We start from the raw sequence: 22,368 nt of genomic DNA on the forward strand, positions 1-22,368 counted from the left end.
GAAAAAAACTCTCACGTTGGGTCAAAGCTCTGCTGAAGCTGCTGCTTCTAACGGGGTTGGCGCCGGGCAGGGCCAGGTACTCACGGCCACGGAGGTTCAGGCTGCAGACACGTAGCAAAAATCACGGGAGAGTTTCCGATACGTCTTTTCCCCCCCCCATCCCACGCCTGAGCGATTTTCTCAGCACCTTGAGCTGGATGAGGGCAGCCTGCGCTGCGAAGCCGACGCGGGGCGCAGCAGTTTGAAACGAGGAGCAAGAGCAGCTCGGGCCCGTGGCCCGGACACCGTGAGGACAGACCTGCCCCAAAGCACCCAAGAATCCCCTTGTCCTTCCACGTGCCTCCAACCCAGCGTGGGAGCTGGCGGTTGAAGGGATGGTGAAAGGTCTCCTCTTTGCCCATCCTCTCCCCAAACAGCTTTACAGGCTTTTCTGCGTACAATCCAAAAGGGACCGTGCGAGTCCAGCCCGAGCGGCACCGCTGTTACCAAGAAATCCCTTTGTCCATTAAAAATATTACACGGACCCACGCAGCATGAAACTCGCCTTTGTGCAAAAGCCTGCTCTTTAAGTTAAGCCTGTTTGAAGTTTAAGCCAAAAGGGTTTACCAACAAGCCCTACCATTCGAGATGGTTTTGGCCCTAATTTTAATACACTTGGAGGTGGAAGGCAGGCGCTCAGACGCCTCGGAAAATCCCGGCTTTCCGCAGGCGGTTTGAATGACTAACGCGCAATTAAACCTCCTTGATCCGGCGTCACCAGGGACCTGCTGCATCGCCCTCGCTCCAGGTCAGATCTCCCCGGCCTCCGGCACAGAGGTTGGGCTGCTCCCCCCATCGTCACCACTTCTGTCCCCATTGAGGGGCGACAGCCAGAGCTGGACACCGTTCTGGAGGACACACAGGACTTCACGGCCGTCTCCACCTTTCTCCACCTCAGCACCTCGCGTGTGACCGTCACCGCTGCGCGCACAGGCTCCAGCTCTGCTGCCATCAATGAATTTCTCCTCATTCACCTTCGGTTAGCAACCTAAATCAGCAAATCACTCCACGGCTAAGCGTCCCCAGGGAAAACGCCACTCAAGTGGCAGAACGGTGAACTGGCCACAGCTGCTTTTGGGAAATATCTTACGAGCTATTTATAGTTCGAAAAACCTATTAAGAAAACTAGAAACACAGTTCCCTGCCCTCCCAACCACGCGCAAGAGCAGGAGTTGAGTCCTTCACATTTTTCTGCCGACAAGGCCAGGTTTCTTTCCAAGAGCCCTGCACCACCTCGGCCAGCGGTGTCTGAGATGCACGACTCTCGAATGTGAAAATTAAAGATGTTCTATCAGTTCAATTATGACCTAAAACTCCTCTCTAGCCTTAGGAGGAATCTATGCCCCGTGTACACAACGTGAGACTCTCCGATACAGCATCGGAGTACTTTCAAGAAAGGCTAGCGGTGCAAGAGGTCAGATGTAATTCATTTTTCACCGTAATAACAACAGTGGTAATAATAATAATAATAAATAATAATACTTAATTTGCTCAAACTCAAACTCGCTGTGCCAGGAACAGGTCACGATCCACAAATCTTCAGTGACGCTGTTTAAAACACAGTCCCTCACATTCCGTTTCTCAGAAATATCATCACTGACGACGGGTTTGTGAGCTCTGGCCAGGCGTGCAGCTCGCGCCGCAAACCGCCCTTCCCTAAGCGAAGAGAGAAACTGCACCAAAACTGCCCGTTATCTGCCTTGGCAGCTGAAGACAGGAGACAGATTTTTGAAAAAAAAATTATTTTATTGGAACTCATCTGAACATCAGATATACCTGGTGTTGGTTAGCAAGAACCGTTTGTACATTTGATATTGATGGTGCCAAAAAACCCAAACAGTGACTGACTGGATGAGATGGAAATTTGAAAAGAAAAAGAAAAAGAAAATGTCAGAGAGGTTAAAGTGTGAACAGAAAGCAGAAAAATCAGCCAGTCTAAGATTCAGTGTGAAGGCAAAATATTTCCTGATAAAACAGAATCCTTTTACAAAATATAAATTTTGTAAGAAAAACGTGGAGAGGGAGAGAGAAAGAGAGACAGAGGGGAAAGGAAAAATAAAGATCAGCAGGACAGAGATGCAGAAGCTTACACTGCCCAAATGGCATTAAAACCTAGCTAGTAACCTCACCATAAAATGAAACATGCTGGAATACACCGTGCTCCACCCCCCACGTATATGACTTTGGAACAGGAACGAGGAAGCTCCCCAGCAAGCGCTGCACTAGGTTATCCCAGAAGGGCCAAGCTGTCTCACATCAGGTATCCAAAAACAAAACCCCAAACGCTAACGCAGCAGAGGTAAATAACGAGTCTGATCAGCGCCCAGGGCAGCGGCTCGCCTCCCCGCCAGATGAGGTTTGGATCCCGCAGGGAGGCGAGGACTTGGGGAACGCCTGCTCGCCTGTTCTTCCTACCAATGCGGTGGGGGGGAGGGATAAAACATTTAAAATCTAGTCTATTTTAAAACAATAGCATGCAATACAGGCCTCCAGGGGAAACCTGCGCTGTTCCCTTTATTAGAAACTGGCCTAATGGTCTAGACAGTGGCTGCAGCCGTCTCGAGGTTTTTGGCTGCGCAGGGTGGGTCTGGGCTGGCGCAGCACAATGACAATTCTGAAGCAGGTTCCTCGGGTGCGAAAACCTTCAGGAAAATCATTGTGGAGCTGCTTTCGAGGGGATCTGAGGCCTTAAGATTTAAAAATAAACCAGCAGTCTGTACATTTTGGGTTTTTTTTTTTTTGGTTCAGTACAAATGGAATAAACTTGGCTGCTTATACACCGTCAGTAAGTCTCAGATTTCAGAGCAGAGGGAGAGATGAAACAAACTTGTTTCGGGCACCTACTGGTAACAAAACTTTGTCCCTGCTTAACTCTCTGGCATCCCTCAGGAAGTGGAAAGCACATGTTTAGGTAGTGTAAGCCTTTTTCCTTTTATTTAGAATACCCTCTTTGTTTAAACAATATTCCCCCCCCCAGATACAAAGTTCGACCAGTAAAGATTACATGGAAACTGGAACACGCATCGTATGGAATACAAGATGCACTGGATGAGGAAGTTTAAAAACTTTCCGAGCGAAAAGTAGAACAAAGAAAAAAAAAAAAGTCTCCTAACATTTTCCCAAAGGTTTCACTCTCCTGTCACACACACTCTCCAAATGACAGCTAGCAAATTCAACTCTGCAAAAAGAGAAACAGAGCCAGGTCAATCGAGAGGAGAGAAACAACAAACCTCAAGGACACAAACCGCACCTTGGCCTGGGAGGGGCGATAGGTCCGGAGCAGCTGCGACCTCCGGCTCCTGCCCCCACTCACCTATGTTAGCTTCTTGGCTTTGTTGTAGAGCGAATCCACTACTTTACTCATATTCTGAATAGTCTCGAGGGCAGCTTCGTAAGTTTTGTCTACGGGGGGTTCGTCGAAGATGATCAGGACTCCCTCGCCTTGGTCAAGGATGCCTGCGGACACAAAGCTGCGGTTACCGGTGTAACGCTCGACAGATCCCATCTTCCAGACAGCAGGAATTCAGGGATCCACCCAGCAACGGCCAGTCAGCTGCGTTGGGTTTGGAAGGGGCTAAGGTGTTGTACTAGACTGGCTGATTGATTTTTGTCAGGACACAAAAAAAAGCAGCCTGGAGAGGGCCCGAAAAGACACCCAGGAGACGCTTATGCCGGCACATCCCCAAACAGCTACCTTCCCCCTGGAGGTCCCTGCGCCCAGCAGGATGGCTCAAGCACAACGCTGGAGCAGGTGAAAAAAACCTAAAAAATCATTTTATAATTAAACTACGTCCAGGTGCCAGATAGGCACTGCAGCTAGGTTCTGTAATTTTTGAGCTATTCTCTAACCAATATGTTTCTTTTAGCCATTCATCTTGCTCAGCTGGATCAAGAGGGCTTTCTAAACCGACACTAGGGACAACGTAAACAAGAGCAGAGCTGTTTCCTTGAGGGCTTATTAGAGAAGCGGGCTCCTGTGGTCCCAGACAACCCCAAACCGATCAGTTGTGCTGTGGGGGTGCCCCCCACCCACCCACAAAATCCTCCGGACATAAATTATCCAGGAAAGGTGCCCACATACTCCAAGCTCCAAGGCAGGAGCACATCTTTGCTAGAAAACCCACCAGCGGGTCTCACAACCATCCTCGGATGCAGCCGCAGCAAGTAAGGACTTAACAACGGTTTCTGATTTGTGAGAAATTAAGCCTCGAGCTTAATGGCAGATGGAAGGAGCAATAGGAACAGCCTTCATGACAAGAGGCAGAGTAACGAATAAACCCACCGCTCGCTACTCTTCCATAGCGCCCGTGAACGTGCACGTCCGCTTTCTGAAGCGGAGCAGAGCAGTCCAAGGAGGACGCTCAAGGCTCGAAGGCGCAGCGATAAAGAGGAGTCTACCCACAGCTCGCTTACGTGCGACCTGGCCTCGGGCAGCAAGGTAGTCAGGACTGAAGGATGCAGAGACTCACCATGAAATTTCTTGTCCAAGATCATCTGTGACAGTTTCCTTTCTACCTCAGCCTGAAATTGAAGCAGAAAAATTAAAAGTCTCCCAGAACTATATAAAGAAATGCAAATTTTACTATTCCACACATGACAGCCCTGACAGGATATAAGCACTGCTTAAAAGCAGCTATTTTATCACAGAACACGATGTCAGGACAGATCTCTCCTTGCACGCTGCTTTGATACAACCATACGCTTTAGAAATTAAGCGGTAGCTTTTAATGACGAGAGCACCAGGATGCCTTGCCCTCCTGTTCCACAAAACACGGTGTATCATTTCATACAGGCATTACTCATTAGGTGAATCGGAGCATTCTAGTTTGGTTCAGCAAATATTTAGTCAAGCGTTGGCGAAGCTTCATTTAAGCCAGTTGGTACGGAGCTGATGTCCTGCCCAGTGCCAGGCAAGGCCTCACAGGAGTCAGCTCCTCTTCTGCTCTTTGGACAGAGGACACACAGCTGCAGTCAAACAACTGCAGTTCAGCTTTTACTCAAACTATTAAGTACGTGTTAAACACCAGGAAAAGACTGCACAGACAGAAAAGGGGGATAGATGATGTAACGACCATAAAGGCTGAGCTCGGTACACTTCCAAACCTCTGGCCTTAATACAGGACAAAAGCACTTTGGGATGCAACCGGCTGGGACTACAGTGGATTTTCCTAAAACTTAATCTGTTTGGGATTATGTGTAAAGCAGCTATTGCAACAGTCAATGTGACATACGCGTCCCTAATGAAACTTCACAGTGATTAGCTGGATCCTGTATCATAAGGGTCTAAAAGATTCCTCTGGGCACGCTCACAAGGATTAAACGCAGGTCGATGGGGATGACTGAGCTGGTCATGACATAAGCTGAGGAAAATCTGTCTCCAATAAAAAAACCAAGTGCTAACACAGGGAGTAAAACCCGTGCGAAGGAAGGCGAAGTTAGAGCCAAGTCTAGTGCAGAGGAAGCCAGTCCGATGCCGCCTGGAAAGTGGCTGCGTTAAAGTTCTGACCTGTCAGGTTGAACAGCCTGCGTTTACTTCCAGTGGCAAACACCATTTGACCTCCATTCCTTCCCCCTCTTAAGACGCACCCCTGATTTCCAGTGATGTTCTTACCTTTGAGAGCTTGATGAGGCCGGATATGTGTTCAATCTATAAGAGAGACCAATAGAGTTAAGTAAATCTTTAGCCGTACTTTTGACACGCAACGGGAGGTGTGGGGCTCTTCCAAGGAACAGCTCAAGGGCCTGTAAATGGTCTGGCCTAAAAACCTCCAATGGCTTTCTGTGCTTTGCCACTTCGTGTCCTTCAGATTCCATATCCAATTTTAACTGAAGATGGACTAGACACCTAAAGCCATTTCACTCTGAAACATGAAATAATGTTTCTTCTCCAAGATTACTGCAGCTTTACCCACTCCCTGTCAGAGCCCTTAACAGCCAAACACTGTTACCTTCAGTGTTAAAAGCATGTCCGCCTTTCAACATGTGCAAGTGAAACAGGTGGAGAGGGCAATGACCCTGGAACTCGGATTTCCAAAGTTCCTCTCCTTACTTTTCAGCTGAACGTGATGAACCCTGAGCTCTGGAAGTGCCGAGCAGCTCTAAGGCGTATTCCGGATGGGATAAAGTCCCTCACCCTGCAGCAGCAGGTACCAGCATGTCGGTGCGCTTGCTGGAAACATTTACCTGTACTCTGGAGAAGGGTTCGATGACTCTGATCAGATTCTGTTCCAATAAATTATCATAGAGCTTAGCCAAGTGAGTGTTTATGATGGGGTCGTCCCTGAGCTCCACCTTATAGTCTGTCAGCGCCTGCAAAAGACACAGTGGGCACCAATAATTCAGGGAGCAACAGGTCTCCTGTCTTCAAGGCTCTCCGAGTATGAAACAGTCTTCCCTCCCTGCCCAGCAAAGTATCAGTGGTTAATCCAAGCCCGTAACTTAGGTAAAAGGCCAGGAAGTGACGACAGCCCAGCAGCATTTCAAGCAGCGTGCAGCAAGCATCCTCCATCTTTACACCCCCGGAGCGCTCTGGTTTATGCTCAGGAGACTGCATGACAGGATTGTTTCCCGACATGGGAATCCTCTCTTATCTCTGTGATGTTCTTGCTGAAGCCAGGAAAAATTTTAGGAAGACATACATCCCAGTGAACAGCACCAGAAGCACAGAAAACTGCTTCTGAGTTCGCTCTCCAAAAATAGGAAAAAAAATAGTTTCAAGCATGCTGTGAAAACCAAACCAGCTGATTATTGTGGGGTATTTGCTTGATGCACTGTTGCTTTCTACGAATGTTTTTACGGTTGCCTGCTGTGGGATGCAGCAGCTTCTAGACCTTCCCAAACTGGCATTTCTGAATGTTTTTTCCAGCCAGGCCCCATTTTTGATCTGTTTCCTGACTCACCTTCTCAAAATCTGCCAGTGATCGGTTCTTACTGGCCTGTGCCACACATTTTAGTGCTTCTGTCTGCAGAGAAAGAAAATGAGAGTAGGTTATTTTTCTGGATTGTCCTCTCAGTGCTATTATGCCAACTGTGCGGTATACTGAGAACGTGCTTAAACAGCAAAACGGGGATGTTCCTTTTGCTACAAAGCCATGTCAGTGTTACTGCCACACAGGCAGAGTAAGAACAGCTGCTAATAAGAACATGCAGAACAGCTGCAGAACACAGCATGAAATCAGCTTCACAGCCACAAAGAACTCAAGTTTTGCCAAGTTTGAGAATACCAGCTGCAGTTCCTATCAGGTTGCAGGTTGGGAGCAAGTTTGATGCCATTTTTTAAGGAAAGTGTATGTTTTGGCACTTGCTTAATGAACATGGCTGTTTTCAGCCCTTAAAGCTGTGTTTCTCCTCTTCGGCGTGCCACACTGCCTCTGCTGAGCAACAGAAGCATGGCAGATGTCCTACAGATACCCTATCGCGGGCAGCATCAGAAAACGTTTCTTGTCTACCCCACAGTTGCTGAAACAAAGCAAAGACTCAGACACAATGACCGTATTTACACTACACAGATCGTAACACCGCTAGAAGAACAGTTTCCAAGCGGTGAGAGACACAAGTGCACGAGACAAGGAGGACAGGCAGCCCGGTGGCCACAGTGCACAAGGCCCAGGCTTCTGCTACCATCTCTCCCACCAAGCTGTCCCCAAGGTCCCACTTCCTCTCTGCTCCCCAAGCTCAGTTTCCACAGTTGCTGTAGGAACTTGTGATCACTGCTGTCTCAGGAGGACAGTGCGGAGAACAGCTGAGATTTCTTCCACCGTACACTGCCCTCATGCTCTGAAAAGGAGCTTCCAACCCAGCTGCCGCTCAGGGAAAGGGATGAAACAGGACCAGGGCTGCTCTTCGTGATCCAGCAGGGACAATGCAGGGATATCCCCACTCCAGACTCTTTTCTACACACTTATGCTCACTACTAAATACCTTTCCCAATCCTCCCCGTGAGGTAGGCGAGTATTAGCTCCTGCGTCTAGTGGCTGATCAAAGCCACTGAGGGCATCGGTGTGTACGCCTGGCTCCGACCCTGGCACACTTGGCTTTTGGCCTCGTACTTTATGTAAGCATCCCTGGAATTAATACGGGGGTGGCGTTCACAGACTGGCAAGTTAACATGTTAGAATAAACAGTTGATTTAACAACTCCCCAGCTGCTTGGCTTCCACCCTACAGTCATCTAGGTCTCAAGCTGCTCAGCTACACTGCTGTAAATGGATTTTCAGGACTTGCTACCGCACCAGTAAAAACAATGAATAACTTGGATTTAAATACATCAGATCTGCGTCTGCCGAGCAGTTGGTAAGGGTTGAGATGTGAGTATCTTACGGCATTAGGTATTTAGCAGTTCATGAAGAAAGCAGGGAGGAGAAAAACAGAGAAAATGAAGCGAGCAGGCCAGATTCTCCGGTGGTGAAAAATCACTGTACTGCCTTTGAAGGCAACTGACTTATGGTAATTACTTATGGGAATTTAATCAGTTCTGGATCTCGTTCAGGACACTCAGAAGTGAAGGGTATTTTGGTATGAAAAGACGAAAGCATCTGACAGACAGAACAACAATATTCTCAGAGATAATAGGAAGATAGAAAGGATTAAGTATCTATACCTGTCTTCCTGCATACCGCAGAGCAAGCTTTCCACTCACTAACGCTTGCACATCTTCTGGGCTAGAGAGGGGAGGGAAGGGAAGAGAGCATTTATTCAACAACACAGTCAGCTTAAATCTAAGCATGCCTCAGAAATTCCCAATTTATAGCAAATTACTACAATTCAAATAACATTGTATCAGAAGCATCGATTAGGTCATAAATAAAGACAAACAGTAAAGCTTGTCTGCTTGAGTTTCCATGAGTTTAGTCTTATCAATGAAAAGCCTTTCCCATTTAAACGTAGGAAGTGTTCTTCACAGAACCATTTGCCACGTACATGTTCAGCATGATTTTGCACAGCAACATGTATTTCAGTGCAGTGATGGCTTTTGGGTTGTCAATTGAATCATATCCCTCAAACGCCTCGTAAAAATATGAATAGGCCGTTTTCCAGTCCTTCTCTTCTGCTGCATGGATAATACCTGGTGAGAGGAACAAACAGGCAGGCATCAGAGTTAGTTCTGAACGCGACTGGAAGAGGACAGAACGATTTGTCTGCCCAGTGTTTTATCTGGTACTTCAATAAAGAGAATCCTTTCCTTATGTGTCCCCCTTCACCTTATCTCTAGCAGAACATCCATGCCCTCTTAAGGAGACACGTTAAGACAGACAAGTTTGGGGCGCTTCAGGTGAGTGCCTGTAATTTAGGTCAGGAACAACGTTACGGTTACACTAACGTGGTGTAATGCTGTAGTGCCTAGGGAGGTTACGGACCCTGCAGCACTGGAGGTTGTCAAAAAACAGGCTGAAAAAACATGTCGAACAATGTAATTATAGCTGATCCTGTCTTGAGGCAGCTGGGCAGACTGGTAGGTATCCTGAGGTCCCACCTCGCATCATTTTCTGTGATTCATTCAGGAAAGAACAAATACCAGTCAACTGATGCATCGTGACAAGTCCTAGACTTTCCCCTCCTCCTGAAGGGCTTTACCTGACTGCATGTCTAGCGCTGCTTGCAGCTTAGGTGGACAGTAGATTGCGTTGGCTGTAGTCCGTGCAGAGGTTAAGGCTGCTCTTGCTTTTGGCAGATTGCTCAGGGCATGGTAAGTCTTACTTTCTAACAGCTGCACTTCCACCAGCAGTGCCTTGTCATCCATCTTTTTCAATTCCCGAAGAAGCTGGGAGCCTAGCAGCGGGGAAGAACAAGAACCTTTGTAACCAGGTCTGCATCTGGTACCAACACAAACCAAGTCTGTCCAGACGACACCCTTCTTCCCCCACAGCGGTGCTGGCTTTGAGGAAGGTAGGCTAGGCACACGCAACCTGTTCTTCCAAGAAGGAACGAAGGAGAGGAAATAATATAGGTCAGTGTCAGTCCACAGCTGGAGAAGAATGAACCGGTTTTGTGTTAGAGGTGGAAGAGGGCAGTGAGAATACCTGGGTGTGCGGACAGCGTGTCTCTGCCACCTCATCGTGGGCAGCAGACACTCAGCAGAAAGTCAAGGAAGGGTTGTGCAGTTCAGATGGTCACTCTGATACCCCTTCCCCAGATGACAGTCTGATTTACCACTCACATTCAGAGCTCCGAGCAAACCTGAAGTACTGCCTGTTCCTGCATCATTCCCCTAGGGTGAGACCTGAGGATTTTCAAGCAACTCTTAAGAATACAGGATGAGGAAGGAATGTTTTAAGCACAAGACATCTACAGATCAAGTTTAGGAGGTAGGAACGGACAGTCTAAGAAATGCCTAGATAAACTGTCACATCAAAGCCTTGTGAGGCAAGAACCAACCTTAGAAGAAACGTCTCCCCTTCTTTCCCCCACCATGAACTAAACTTAGGGCAAGCGGAGATGAGAACCTCAGCCTCACTTGCTGTGCTTAGAAGCTGAAAACCACAGCTGAAACTGCAGAACTAGGTGGAAGAGAATGGACTCTCACGTCCCATAGAGACTCTCTGCCTGCACCTACTCCTCGCAGCCACAGACATAACCATGTCTTGGCCAGCCACGTAGAAATGCTAGCGCACAACACCAACATCTCGATAAAGCTTTCAGAGAGGCTGTCCCATAGGTACAGGCCTTCACAACTCCCTAAGCTGTACCATCATCATCCAAGTGATTAAGTTAGTTAAGCATAGCTTTGGAGCGTGGACTCTGATCAGTTTAAACCTGAGTTCATTACATATCCATCTGCAAACTAACTCTGACTGGATATGAATTCCATGTATCAGAGCACATAACTTTATATTCTGACCAGATACAAGTCACCTAGGTCACTCTGGACATGCCACATGCTCTTGCCATCACACTGTTTAAGAAGTGACGGGTCCCTGGTGAGGCATTGCCACTGCCCGGGTGAGCGCTTCTGTTCGTGTCAGCGCAGTCATCCCTCAGCCCCGCTCATACCCACGCCATGAGCTGGTGGAGCGGTCTGTACAAATACCCTTTAGCCAGCTTAAAACTCATCTTACGTGACTGCAGTCATTTGCAAAATGAGCACTTGTAAAGCACCGAAGGGAGTTGGGCCATGTAAGATGACCTGCTTTACTCCGCTTTGCAGCAGAGTAGGAGAGTTCACATGGTTAATTACCATATCTCAGGTGGTGCAGAAGCAAATTCTTAAAGCCGTTACACTACTTCACAAGAGCTTGTCTAATTACATCCTTAGAGGTTTGCCGTTTCCTGGCATTACTACTGTTTTTATTGAGGCCGTATTTGAGCAAACCGAAGAGAGCTGGTTTCTCCCTTCAGCCTCTCTGACCACAGCAGTATACGCTACGTACGTTCCAGCAGGAGCCAAACCTGAGGGCCTTCAACTGGATACAGCTCCTCTTCGCTTCCACAATTATTTGAAGTGAACAAATAGATCTCTAAAAGCTTTTATCACCAAGCTGTAGCAAAAGATGGCAGATCTGGTACAGCACTGAGAAATTAATGCCCAAGTCCTACAAGACTTATCAAAGAATGCGGTGTAGTCGATCATTTCGCTCCTCAGCCTCAAGACTAATTTCAAAGTGAAGAACTACTACCACCACCTAGTGGGAGACTTACCCAGCTGCAGCGCTTCTTGGTACCTCTTGGTATCGAAGTACAGAGAGACCAACCTCGCCTGGAGAACAGAAAAGGAACTGCTGTGAGGAAAGCCAGAGAAAGGTGGTACAGGTTTGTGTTGTAAAATTAAACTTTATATTCCTATCTGCACAGACGTCACTAAATTAGTTTGTATTCATTACATCATATGGTCCAATTCTGCAAGATCTAATATTTGGAATACTGGCCAGATCTAAACACAATGGGTAAAATCCTGCCTGTTCAAGGAGAGTCACTAATTTTAGTGTGATTGTTACCACCTGTCCGTTGCACGTACAAAGATCTGGACAGCACACTACAAGTTCTCTGCTTTTATAGGTATTAAATCTGATAAAGGGAAGACGCTATTACACAGGTTGGGATGCGCAACGTAACGTACCTCCAGAGCCTGGCGTAGGAAAGTCCTCTTCTCTGATTTGGCCCACTCAATACACTCTAAACACAGGTCAACCTTAAAGGGAGCAGAAAGAAATTTGTAAAGCCTTCTGCTGCCCCTCTTTAAAACAGCAGTATGGTTCAATCATTTCCTACAAAGCAACAAAAACACAAAGCCTGAATCTCCACCATGTAGGTTAAGAAAATTAATCATTCCTGTCTGAACAGCAGCATTGCTAAACATCAAAATAGCTTTACTTTAAAATGAGGCTGGAGATTAGCCTTCATCGTCAGCACCCACCCCAAACGTCTCTGAACAACGCCTTTAATGTTAGCAGGGTAAAGCGTAGTTCACCGTCGATGAGAACTGCAGCTTGACAGCAAGGTTAAGCGACTTCTCTTCAACAAGGACTCACTGGTAACCACACGCGATACACTTTAGCCTCAGGTTGCATCGTGTTGACACCAGAGTTTAAAGTCACAGAAGTGTTGCACAAAATTATGTAGAATAGCTAAGCTGTGCTACGTATTTTCATATTCTGTTTGCTAGCTTAACTTCCTGCACTTTGTAACAACACTCACAGTATTATACTACTTATAATACAATATTGCAAGAGAAAGTAAAGTTCAGAAGGCAAACTAAGGTTTAGTTTAAGCCTTAGCTGTCACAAAACAACCCCAACAGACCATCTGCTTCGATTCTTCTTCTAATGCATTTGGCTTCCAATAACTCTTTCTGACCACCAGGGACAATCCTCCCACACTGGAATATGAAAATAAAGATTTGGCTTCCAAAGTCTCACCAGTAAAAATTACTGCTGAAATCCTAACAGCATTTCTTAACCAGCTGTGTTTTGTTTGAAATAAAAACATCTGGGTACACGAGAACTGATTCTGCCTTAGGGCAAGGAACGAACTAGAAGACTTTGAGGTCCCTTACAGTGTGTTTTGCACCATTTCATTCAGCCACAGAGAAAAATGTATTTTCCATTGCTCTAGAAAGAAAGGAAAATGAAGTGCACGTGTTTTAGGGCCTAAATATGTCAGACCACGTGTGTCCTTTAGCAGTATAAACCAACAGATGTGTTGGGCTCCACTGTTCACATCTGAGTCAGGTGCCAGGAGCCAGTCAGTAAGTGACACTGGATGTTTTATCTATCGCTTCAGAGCAAAGGAACCCAAAGGCTTCTCGTATTTTAGGACTGCTGAGATTCTCTTGATGAATAAAGCAGTTGTGTTCCACCCCAACTAGCAGAGGGTGTCGATTTAGTACCAGCCAATGATATACAGTTAAGTCATCCTGAGGTGCTAGGCTCAGGAATGCCTTTTCCCAAAATCCCTGGATCACAGCTCTTTCTGGAGCAGCTCTGTGGCTGTACCACACTGCAGGACTTGTCAGCTCCTCGTCACTGCTTATTAAATGGGGACATTTTATGAAAAGCCATTATGAAGTTGCCAATTTACTGCGCAGTGATAGCTGGAGCATTAGGAGCTGGAGAAATCTCTAATTTCATTGCTTTAGTGGACTCCTGGGAGTCGTCTTAATATATTTTACACTGAGGAAGGAAATGTCTCTCTGAACATTTCTGAGGCACTGAAAGTATTCAGGATTACTGCATCAAGAACCTCACAGGTTTAGGTGTCATAATTCCTTAAGGTCTTGGGTTTGGCTTCTGAATATGCTTGAAAGTGAATGTTTTGACTAACTGGGCCATATTTCCGCTGCTATTACTCCAAGTTCTGCCCCTCCTGTCAAATGCCACCTTTTGGGACTGCATCCAAATATCATCATTTACATCAAGTTACCTTTAGAAAAAGTCTGAAGCCACTCATTTCCTCCTGACCCCTTTAGGGGTTCCCTTCTTACCTGCACATCCCACCCCATTTCCCTTAATCTCTTCTGTTAAAGAGGGACGAAAGATTCCATCCAGCACTGCTTACGGTAACATGACACGCAAGCCACAAGAACTGAAGAGCAAACAAAGAACATTTGCTAGGTCACCTGAACCAAAGGATGATACTTCTGGTGCTTATTTGGCTAATGAGAATGCCACCTGCCTCTCAACATGACTGAACCTCTTCTAGGCTGTAATTTGTCAGTCGCTGCGCACATAGCGTTAGGCGGGCTTTGCGCTTAACCTGTCGCTCAGACTCTTCCTGCCTCCTCTCCCCATCTAACTGCTTTGGTGTGTCAGTACAACCTACGCTACTGCAGGTCAGCGCCGCTTCCAAGTTGCTCCTCATCATTTACAAGTTGCTTCTGTCCTTCTCCCATTCCCAAATAACTAACAAGTCATGTGAACACACACACACAAAAAAAGAAAAAAGACAAAACAACCATATTCTAGGGAGCTAATGAGAATGGAGTAAATCCTAACTGCGGGCTGTCTTAGACTGAATGGGTTTTCTACTGGAGAAGTTAATCTACTGGGAGTACTGTGCACTTGGTAACCACAAAGCTTTTTCCACTCTAACTTCAGGAGTAACTTTCACCGCACTTGGTCCCCATGCAACACACCTTCACGTCTCCAGGTGAAAGATGCTAAGTAATACTCGCGCTCTAATCCCTGCGACTCCTGAGCAGACCTTGAACACTCACACCTCAAGCTCTGTGCCATCACACGCTGTCCCCACCTTCCCACTAGACCGAGCTCCCTGGAACAGCTGTAGCATCTCTTGTATCCCCAACACTAATCACACTACAAAATGCTACCAATGCTGTGCATCTGACAGCAACAAAAATCTAAGAAAAACGCCCAGGGTGAGAGTTACTCCTAACCTGCAGCAGGATGGGGCTTGCAGAAAAACATGGTTATGACTGAATTAAATTAACTAAAGTTTTATTAATTTAATATATCCAAATGCATTAAATGAACATTTCCTGACGTGAATAATTCTTCAGTGGGAAGCAAAATAGGTCAGATAATGGTGTTACAGACTTTTGAGGAACAGACTATTGCTAAAATTTAAATCTCACCTCCTGTCCTGTTGCTGCCTCCATATCAAGGAACAGATCAAGCAGAGATCGGACTAAGCGGGCTGCCTTTGCTTTGCTGATGGAGTTCAAGAAGGGTCGAACATACTTCAGAAGTCCTCCCAGCTCTGCATACAAGAAAAACCAAATCATGAAACACACAGCCAAAAATTATGCCGCAGTTGGAATACCTGACACGTCTATACCAAGCAGTATTTATTACACCAAACATTTTATAAGCAGTCTCTCAACATCATTTACAGGAAAAGAGCGATAAACGTCACCTGAAGGAATGCCTTGCAGTAAACACGGGCACTGGGAAAGGTGACTGTTGGGCTCCAGTCTTACCCGCACAGCAAACATTTCCTGTTACTTCAGTTCACCCAATTATAACACCATTTGTAACTACGCTTGCCTCAGGCACGTTTTAAAAATATAAGCATCTGCTAAATGCTTTGAGATTTTTCTATAAAATGGGCAACGGAGTTTATAGGTTAAGTATGTTTTTATTAACTCGCACTTTGACATTTTAATCTGCCATACCTAGCCAGCCCTAGAAAGTCAGATACACCCCACGCTCCACTGCTGAAAAAAATTAGATATTCTTAACACTTCAACTACCCACTTTACCTAATTAGATCTTACCTTACTTAACTAGATTTCTGTTTCCACTACTCTCCTTACTAGTTTACAGTTATAAAGCTAGTCTCAAGCTAACAAAGGAAAAGTTTTTCTGTGTGAAGACACTAGAAATGTCATTCTAGAGAGCGAAGCAATGCAGCAGTCAACATGACAGCAGTTTCAGGACTCGGCATTTGCGGAAGCAGAAGGGAGTTACGTGTTGGAATCGCACAGCACAAGTGAAAAGTCTTCTCCCGCAATAAACAACGCTCAGCCGGTGGCCAGGTTGCAGCGATGCCTGTTTACAGTCGGGGGAAGATGATACTTCCAGCAGACTAGCACCGCGCCAGTGCAGGGTTCAGTGCTGACTCATGAAGTAGTGGGGTCGTGCACTGAAATCACAGCTTCTTTGCCCCAGAATTTTAAGTCTCACCCAAACACCTGGTAGTGCAGCTTGATCTTGCACTACCATGTTTACACAATTTGATAGTAAAACAAAACCAAAACCTGTAACGAGTATTTCAGAAATCTTCAATATACTCTATACCAAACTGGTATCAGAATCAAAACTAAAATGAGAGACTAATCTAATTTTATTTCAATTAGTACATGGAGCAGAATTTCAGTTTGGGAGGATTCCAATAAAAATAGTTGAAACCAAGGCTTCTTTCATATTTTATTTAGCAGTAATGCAAAAAAAATTCTTATTTCTTACACTGTTAAGAAGTGAGACTCACAGTGTGTTCCAATCCAATTGCTCATGGTGATGTACTGACACTTTCATATACCTGAAAGCGTAGTGTTAGAACAAATCTCAAGTATGGTCTGAATCCTTAGAGAAGCCTTATTTTCCAAACAGCAGTGCAACAAATTGTGACTCTTTCTACAATGAACCGCTCTGACTTTGTACAGGGTGCTAAGATGCTACAAGATGCTAAGATTGCATAAAAGTTTTACTTTCTCTCTGCCTGAAAATAAATAGGCAGGTTTTTCTAGAATTGAGGTATAGCTACTTTAGCATCTAAGACTGAGCCCCACTGACGATTTCAATCAGCGCTCAGCTTTTCCTCAACAAGGAACTGTTACCTACTGCCTTATGGCAGATGATGACTTTGCCTCACACCACCTTCGTTCTGAGGACCACTCAATCTGCAGTACCACTCACGGATGCAAATCCCAATCATTTTAATCAAACACTTTGGTTTCACATACAGTAAACAAACCACAGCTGCTTCCAACACATCAATTTTGTGCAGAGCTGCCCTCAAGCATCCCTCCTCTCGATGCAAGCTAAGAAAGGTGGGCTCCAGATCATCTTGTTGGGCTTGGAAGAGAAGCAGCACTAAAGCTGGAGTTGCCCAGAAGCTGGTGCTCTTCCCTGGTTCAACTAACACAAGCACTTGAAAACACCGTGCTTAACATCAGGAACAAGTCTGCTTCTCATCAGGTCACAGGACTGCATCCTTAGCTTTGAGCTCTGTAACTAACAATTTGCCAGTCTGTCTTACCAAGGCAGCAAGACTCTCTCTGAGATCCATCAACTCACTTCATACTGCATGTTGCTGCTTCTCAGGATCAACTGAATCCTGTTTTTAATGCACAACACACTCTTCCAGATGGGAAAGGAACTTTAGAAGAAAAGAAAGGAAAAAATCACAGGAAATACACTGCAGCACTTATCTTTCCATTGACTTGCTCAAGAGTTGCCTGAGAATTCACTAGAAAGTAGACTGAAACTCAACAGCTAGAATATAGCTGTGTATTTTGCAAACTACACATTTAGACATGCAAGCTCAAAGTTCCCATAGAAATTTCTCTTTCCTACCAATGTAACTGCCAACTATTTTTAGGATTTTTTTTTTTTTTAAAGTAAATGCAATGCTTGGTAAAGGGGTGTGATTGACAGCTCTGGAGAAGTGATGAGCAGCAGCTCTGGAAAATGAGGTCTGCTGCTCATCCTCAGAGAAAGCACTTCCACAAGCTCACGTGCCATGCACCTGAATTCCTGATCCGAGCTATTCCAATCCTACAGTTTTAAGCAATGCTATAAAAATCTAGAACTGTCCTAAAAAAAATAAATAAATTAACCTACCAGTTTAATCCTTAATCTCTATCAAGCAGATAAAGAGGGTTATTTGCATTATTGTTTGGTTTTTTTTTTTAAACAAAGGCCATAGTTCACTAGAGGTTACTCCTCTAAAAACTACAGATTCATTTTACGCTCTCAGCCAGTCAGCAGCACAGCAGTCGTAACTTCCAAACCCCACCAAACTGCCCCTGATTTTTTCCCAAGGCTGCAGCTCACAGACCCTTTCATCTCCAGGAACTTATCACTTGAAAGCAGCCAACAAGCCACTGCAATACCTCGAATCTGTCAAAGAAACTCCACTAGCAAAACTAAAACCTGTACCGTGAGAGCTACAATGATGAGATCTATTTAATTCTGGCCAGAAAATGCACAGTCTCTGTAATTTCCTCGTTAGGTTAAGCAGCACTGGACTCACTCCCCTTGGATATGAAGTTCCGTGTGTCTGCCTGGTGCTAGAATCTTTGTGAACAGTTGTACCTGGTGAAGATGCTGCTGACCCTGACTGCTTGTCACTCCTGCTAGTCTACTTCTCCCTAGAAAGCAGGCAGAAAGGGAAGGGGACAGTGTCATTCCCACAGGACTGGCACAGCTCTAACCTGTGGTACCCCCTTTCTTCACCCCCCAGCTTCATCACAGGTCTCCAGAGAACACAACCTGGTGATCTCACTCTGACCTACACATACAAAACTGGCTGCTTACTGTTGCCAAATTCATTTCCTTCTGTTCAGAATATAGTTGCTCTGCAGTTTAGTGTTCCCTTTAATTCATTTCAAATACACTTCACATTTGCTCCTTCATAAACCTGCCTTTGATGAGTTAACACCGTCATTTTCAATTACTTAGCCTTCCCCTTAAAATATCTATTAGCTAGCCACCCTCTGAGAATACACTGAAGTTCTTTATACTCTGTAAGACTTTGGCTTAAAAACTCAAAACTACTCCAAGCTCTGCAGCAGGAAGGCAGCCACCATGCACCTAAACAACTCTTCTCTCAGGCTCCTGCACACCAGCAGCACATCCACACGTTTACTCAAAGAGACTCTTCTGATGATTCCCCCCTTTTTAGCCCAAACACACATGTATTCCTCAGTGCAAGAGCCAAGCCATGTTTCGTTATCTCTACAGAGGCAAACACCAGAGTGCAAAGGGCACCCGTGCAGCACAGGCACCTGTACCTGTGTTAATTGACTTGAGGTCCTTTAATATTCAATTAGAGAAATGGGCACTTGTACAGCAAGCTTTGTTTGTCCTGCTCTAAATTCTTACTGTAGGAAGAGATGAATCGTGTGCTGGAAGGGCTTATTTTTCTCCACTGACTGTAAAACCAGTCCACACCAGGGAATCAGACTGGACATCTGAAGTTAGGTGAGATGAACGGCACCTTTGTTTCCAGCACTGCTCTGAGTGCAAGTAATCTACTTTGTCACAGCTCTGTTCAATCGCAAATCACAGCGGGACCAGTGTCCACAACGCTCAAACACGCACAGACACGGGTAGATCAGTTAAATGACCAAATCAAAATAGATGTTTACAAAGACGGGACAGTAGGACACCAAGCATGTGTTTCAGAACAAATATAAAACCATGATCTCGATCAGCCGCTACTCAAGATTTCACACTGTTTTCCATGAACTACTCTAACGTTGGGTCTGGCATCCCAGCTGAGTTTCAGTTTGATGAAACCTTCTGCTGGCCTGTTTTCCCCAAACAGTTTCAGACTGTTAAAAGCACACAGGCTTCGCTTCACACTCTGAATTATTGCTGTGCAAAGTTTGAAAACATTAGGGCTATACCACGGCCAACTGTCTGCCGCGGACAGGATGCTCTTCGTATGGTGTGGAGTATCAGGTCCTAAAATACTTAGGTGAAAGATGCTCCAAAAAAGGCAAGAGTATTCTCCAGCAAAAGAAACTAAACTGCCAAGTACAAAACAACAAACATGCTGCCTTGAGATTTCCAGGAAACAGAAGACATGAAGAGATTCAACTCAAAAATCACTGAACAGAGAACTTTACTCCATTTCCGTCCTTTCACGTAGTCACAACAGAAGGACAGACAAGCCTCGCTCTTGCGAGGAGCTGGACAAGGATTTTCTGATGTAAAGTGTTTCAGCAGATAAATCAATTAATTGAGAAAGAAGCTGCTGGTGAGAAAGGACTTTTCGGGACAAATTTTCCAATTCAAAACAAAGCTCTGAGATTATTAAAAACAAAACAAGAGACACTTCTCGTCTCAAATGTGACAACTTAACAAAACTTTAGTCACTTGTACTAAAATGGCCACACGTCAAAAGGTTATAAACTAAACTGCCCAGTGCATCAGCAATCTTTTGGAACACGGGGCCAAGCAACACGAGATTAATATTTTATGTTGTTTATCTGGGTTTTTTAGTTTCTGTCCTGTCTCAGAGAGAACATTTCCTGCCAAAATCTGGTTTTACTCCTATTTCATTAAATAAGGAGCTAAGATTCATCTGAGTGTCTCTTACCCGATACCTCAGTCACTTATTTCAGGCTCACCTTCTGCCTGCCCAGTCTTGGCCAAAAGCGACCCCAGTTCCAGGATGCTCTGCTCTTTGACTTGCACTGCTTCTTCATCATTTTCCTGGACATCACGTTTCACTAGAAAAGAGTGGAAAAGTTACCTTTAATGGTATTTCAGTGAGAAAGTAATCATTACTAGTCAGCTCCTGGAAAGGCACCAAAAAAAAAAAAGTAACTGTTCTAACAGGGAATAGTGAATTCTGCTTGGCCTGCGAGATCTGGAAAGCAGATTACATGGAAAGTTTAAATGCATAGTTTATGAAGAGCACTTCAGCTATACTTCACAAAGACTTTAATCCAGCTGATAGATACAACTGCACGCTCCAGCTTAACTATAATTTAAGTTTTGAGGTAGTTTCATTAAGCTTGTCCAGCTGTTCAAGTTTTATTTAAAAAACACCACCACACAACAGACCCTCTCCGACTGAAGCCACAAAACCAAATAAAAGAAATTTAACGTTATTTCCGGCATTTGGATTTCTGATGTTGCCATTTTGCATATCAAGTTGCGATCCTGTGGTCAAAACGCAGTGCAAGAACAACATCGGCTCCGTGAGCTGGGTACGCCTGCCCTCTTCGCTCAGGAACTCTGCAGGAGTCAGCGCTCCTTCCCACACCAAACTCCAACAATCTAATCATCGCTCTGTGTACCAACATGAGTAACTCTTCCTCTGAAGTACGCAGAAAGGCCAAATGACACACAGCAGCACCAAACCTGTGTTTACACGACATCAATTTCATGTAAGTTATCCACAAGGCAATACACTTCCTTCCCTGCTACCGCATAAATGTTCATCTCCATCATCCCCCGCACAGGTGAGTTTGTCCAACTTCTACACAAACAAAACCAAAATCCGCTGCCCAGCTCCACCGAGGGAAGTGAAACCCTCCGCACTGCCCCGAGTGCAGCCTGCAGCCTTCAGTCCCCAAAATTTAATACGCGTGGTGTCAAAAGCAAAGTAACTTTGCTCACAAGCAGTAAAGTATCGCAGCAACACTCTCCAGACTGCTCCAGCTTACACCAACGGGCAACACGAGCTGTAAGTCCTGACTGAGCCTGACAACAACAGAAAGTTGTAGGTGTGTTGACAGGCTTGAGAACACCAACTACTAATTAACCAGAGAAACACCGAGAGGGGCAAGCAACTTTTAAAGACCATGCAGCAATTTCAAGGTCCAACACGGACACCAGGAAACTTTTGGTCAGCGGGCTGACAGCAGGTCACAGCATCTTTTCAGAAATCACCATGCATTACAAGGACCGAGAATTACTGTTATATACATCGGTTTCTGAGGCACCCCCTCGTCCCTACCCCGTACACCCCCGACCCCAAATAAAGGGGAATATCCGCACTATGCCTACACACCACTTCATAGCACCAACAGTTCCTTGGCACTGATAACTGTCCAGCACAGCCCAACAAGGTAACTGCTGCAAACAGCATCCGTCTTGAAACGAGAAGTAAAAACTCCAGACAAAACACACACAAAAACTCCTCAAAACTTTCTGCGAAGCGCTTCAGAGGTAATTTAAATACCGGGTGTATTTTAGAGCGGTAAGAGGAAATGTCGCTGCCAGCAGAGCTTTCTCATCCTTCAGCACACCGAGTACCCGCCGCAGGCCGCCAGCACAACACCCGGACGCTGTAACACCACAGCCGAGGAACCCCAGAAGCAAACAGCCGGTACAGGCAGACTCCTGCCCGCCTGCCTGCCCCGCCGCCCGCCACGGCCCCTGCACACGCCGCCCCACGGGCCTCAAGGCAAGCGGGTCCACGACGGCGCTGCCTCTGCCTGCACCCCGCGGGAACACCGCGTTAAGCGGGCAGGAGAAGCCGGGCCGAGCCGCGGGGCTCCGCTGACAGACTCCCCGAGCGGGACTCCCGCCCGCTTCACCCCGGCAGCTCCCGGCCGCTCGGGCCCGCGGGGCCCTCACCGGCGGCGGGCAGCGGCCCGGCCCCGTCCCGCCGACCCGGGGTGCGGGTGGAAGACCCGCGTCGGTGGAGCGGGCCGAGCCGGGGCCGGTAGAGCGGGCCCAGGCCTCGCTCCCGTCCG

The 22,368-nt window shown here is 46.0% G+C and overlaps 1 protein-coding gene across 1 annotated transcript in view; it reads right to left on the bottom strand.

Annotated features, from left to right (window-relative positions):
• Nucleotides 1-1,764: 1,764 nt before the first annotated feature.
• PSMD11 (proteasome 26S subunit, non-ATPase 11) overlaps nt 1,765-22,368 on the bottom strand; it is a 20,860-nt gene continuing 256 nt past the window's right edge. Inside the window, exons 2-14 of the mRNA XM_054801584.1 lie at nt 20,290-20,391; nt 15,064-15,188; nt 12,091-12,162; nt 11,673-11,730; nt 9,612-9,806; nt 8,958-9,102; nt 8,638-8,698; nt 6,939-7,001; nt 6,223-6,348; nt 5,651-5,686; nt 4,509-4,560; nt 3,353-3,495; nt 1,765-3,217 (exon numbers count right to left, since the gene is read on the bottom strand). Coding sequence (XP_054657559.1) covers nt 3,353-3,495; nt 4,509-4,560; nt 5,651-5,686; nt 6,223-6,348; nt 6,939-7,001; nt 8,638-8,698; nt 8,958-9,102; nt 9,612-9,806; nt 11,673-11,730; nt 12,091-12,162; nt 15,064-15,188; nt 20,290-20,391 — 1,178 coding nt within the window. The 3' untranslated portion in view covers nt 1,765-3,217. The remainder of the gene's footprint in view (nt 3,218-3,352; nt 3,496-4,508; nt 4,561-5,650; nt 5,687-6,222; nt 6,349-6,938; nt 7,002-8,637; nt 8,699-8,957; nt 9,103-9,611; nt 9,807-11,672; nt 11,731-12,090; nt 12,163-15,063; nt 15,189-20,289; nt 20,392-22,368) is intronic.

This window comes from Grus americana, chromosome 22 (genome assembly GCF_028858705.1).
Source record: "Grus americana isolate bGruAme1 chromosome 22, bGruAme1.mat, whole genome shotgun sequence".
NCBI classification, from domain to species: Eukaryota; Metazoa; Chordata; class Aves; order Gruiformes; family Gruidae; genus Grus; species Grus americana.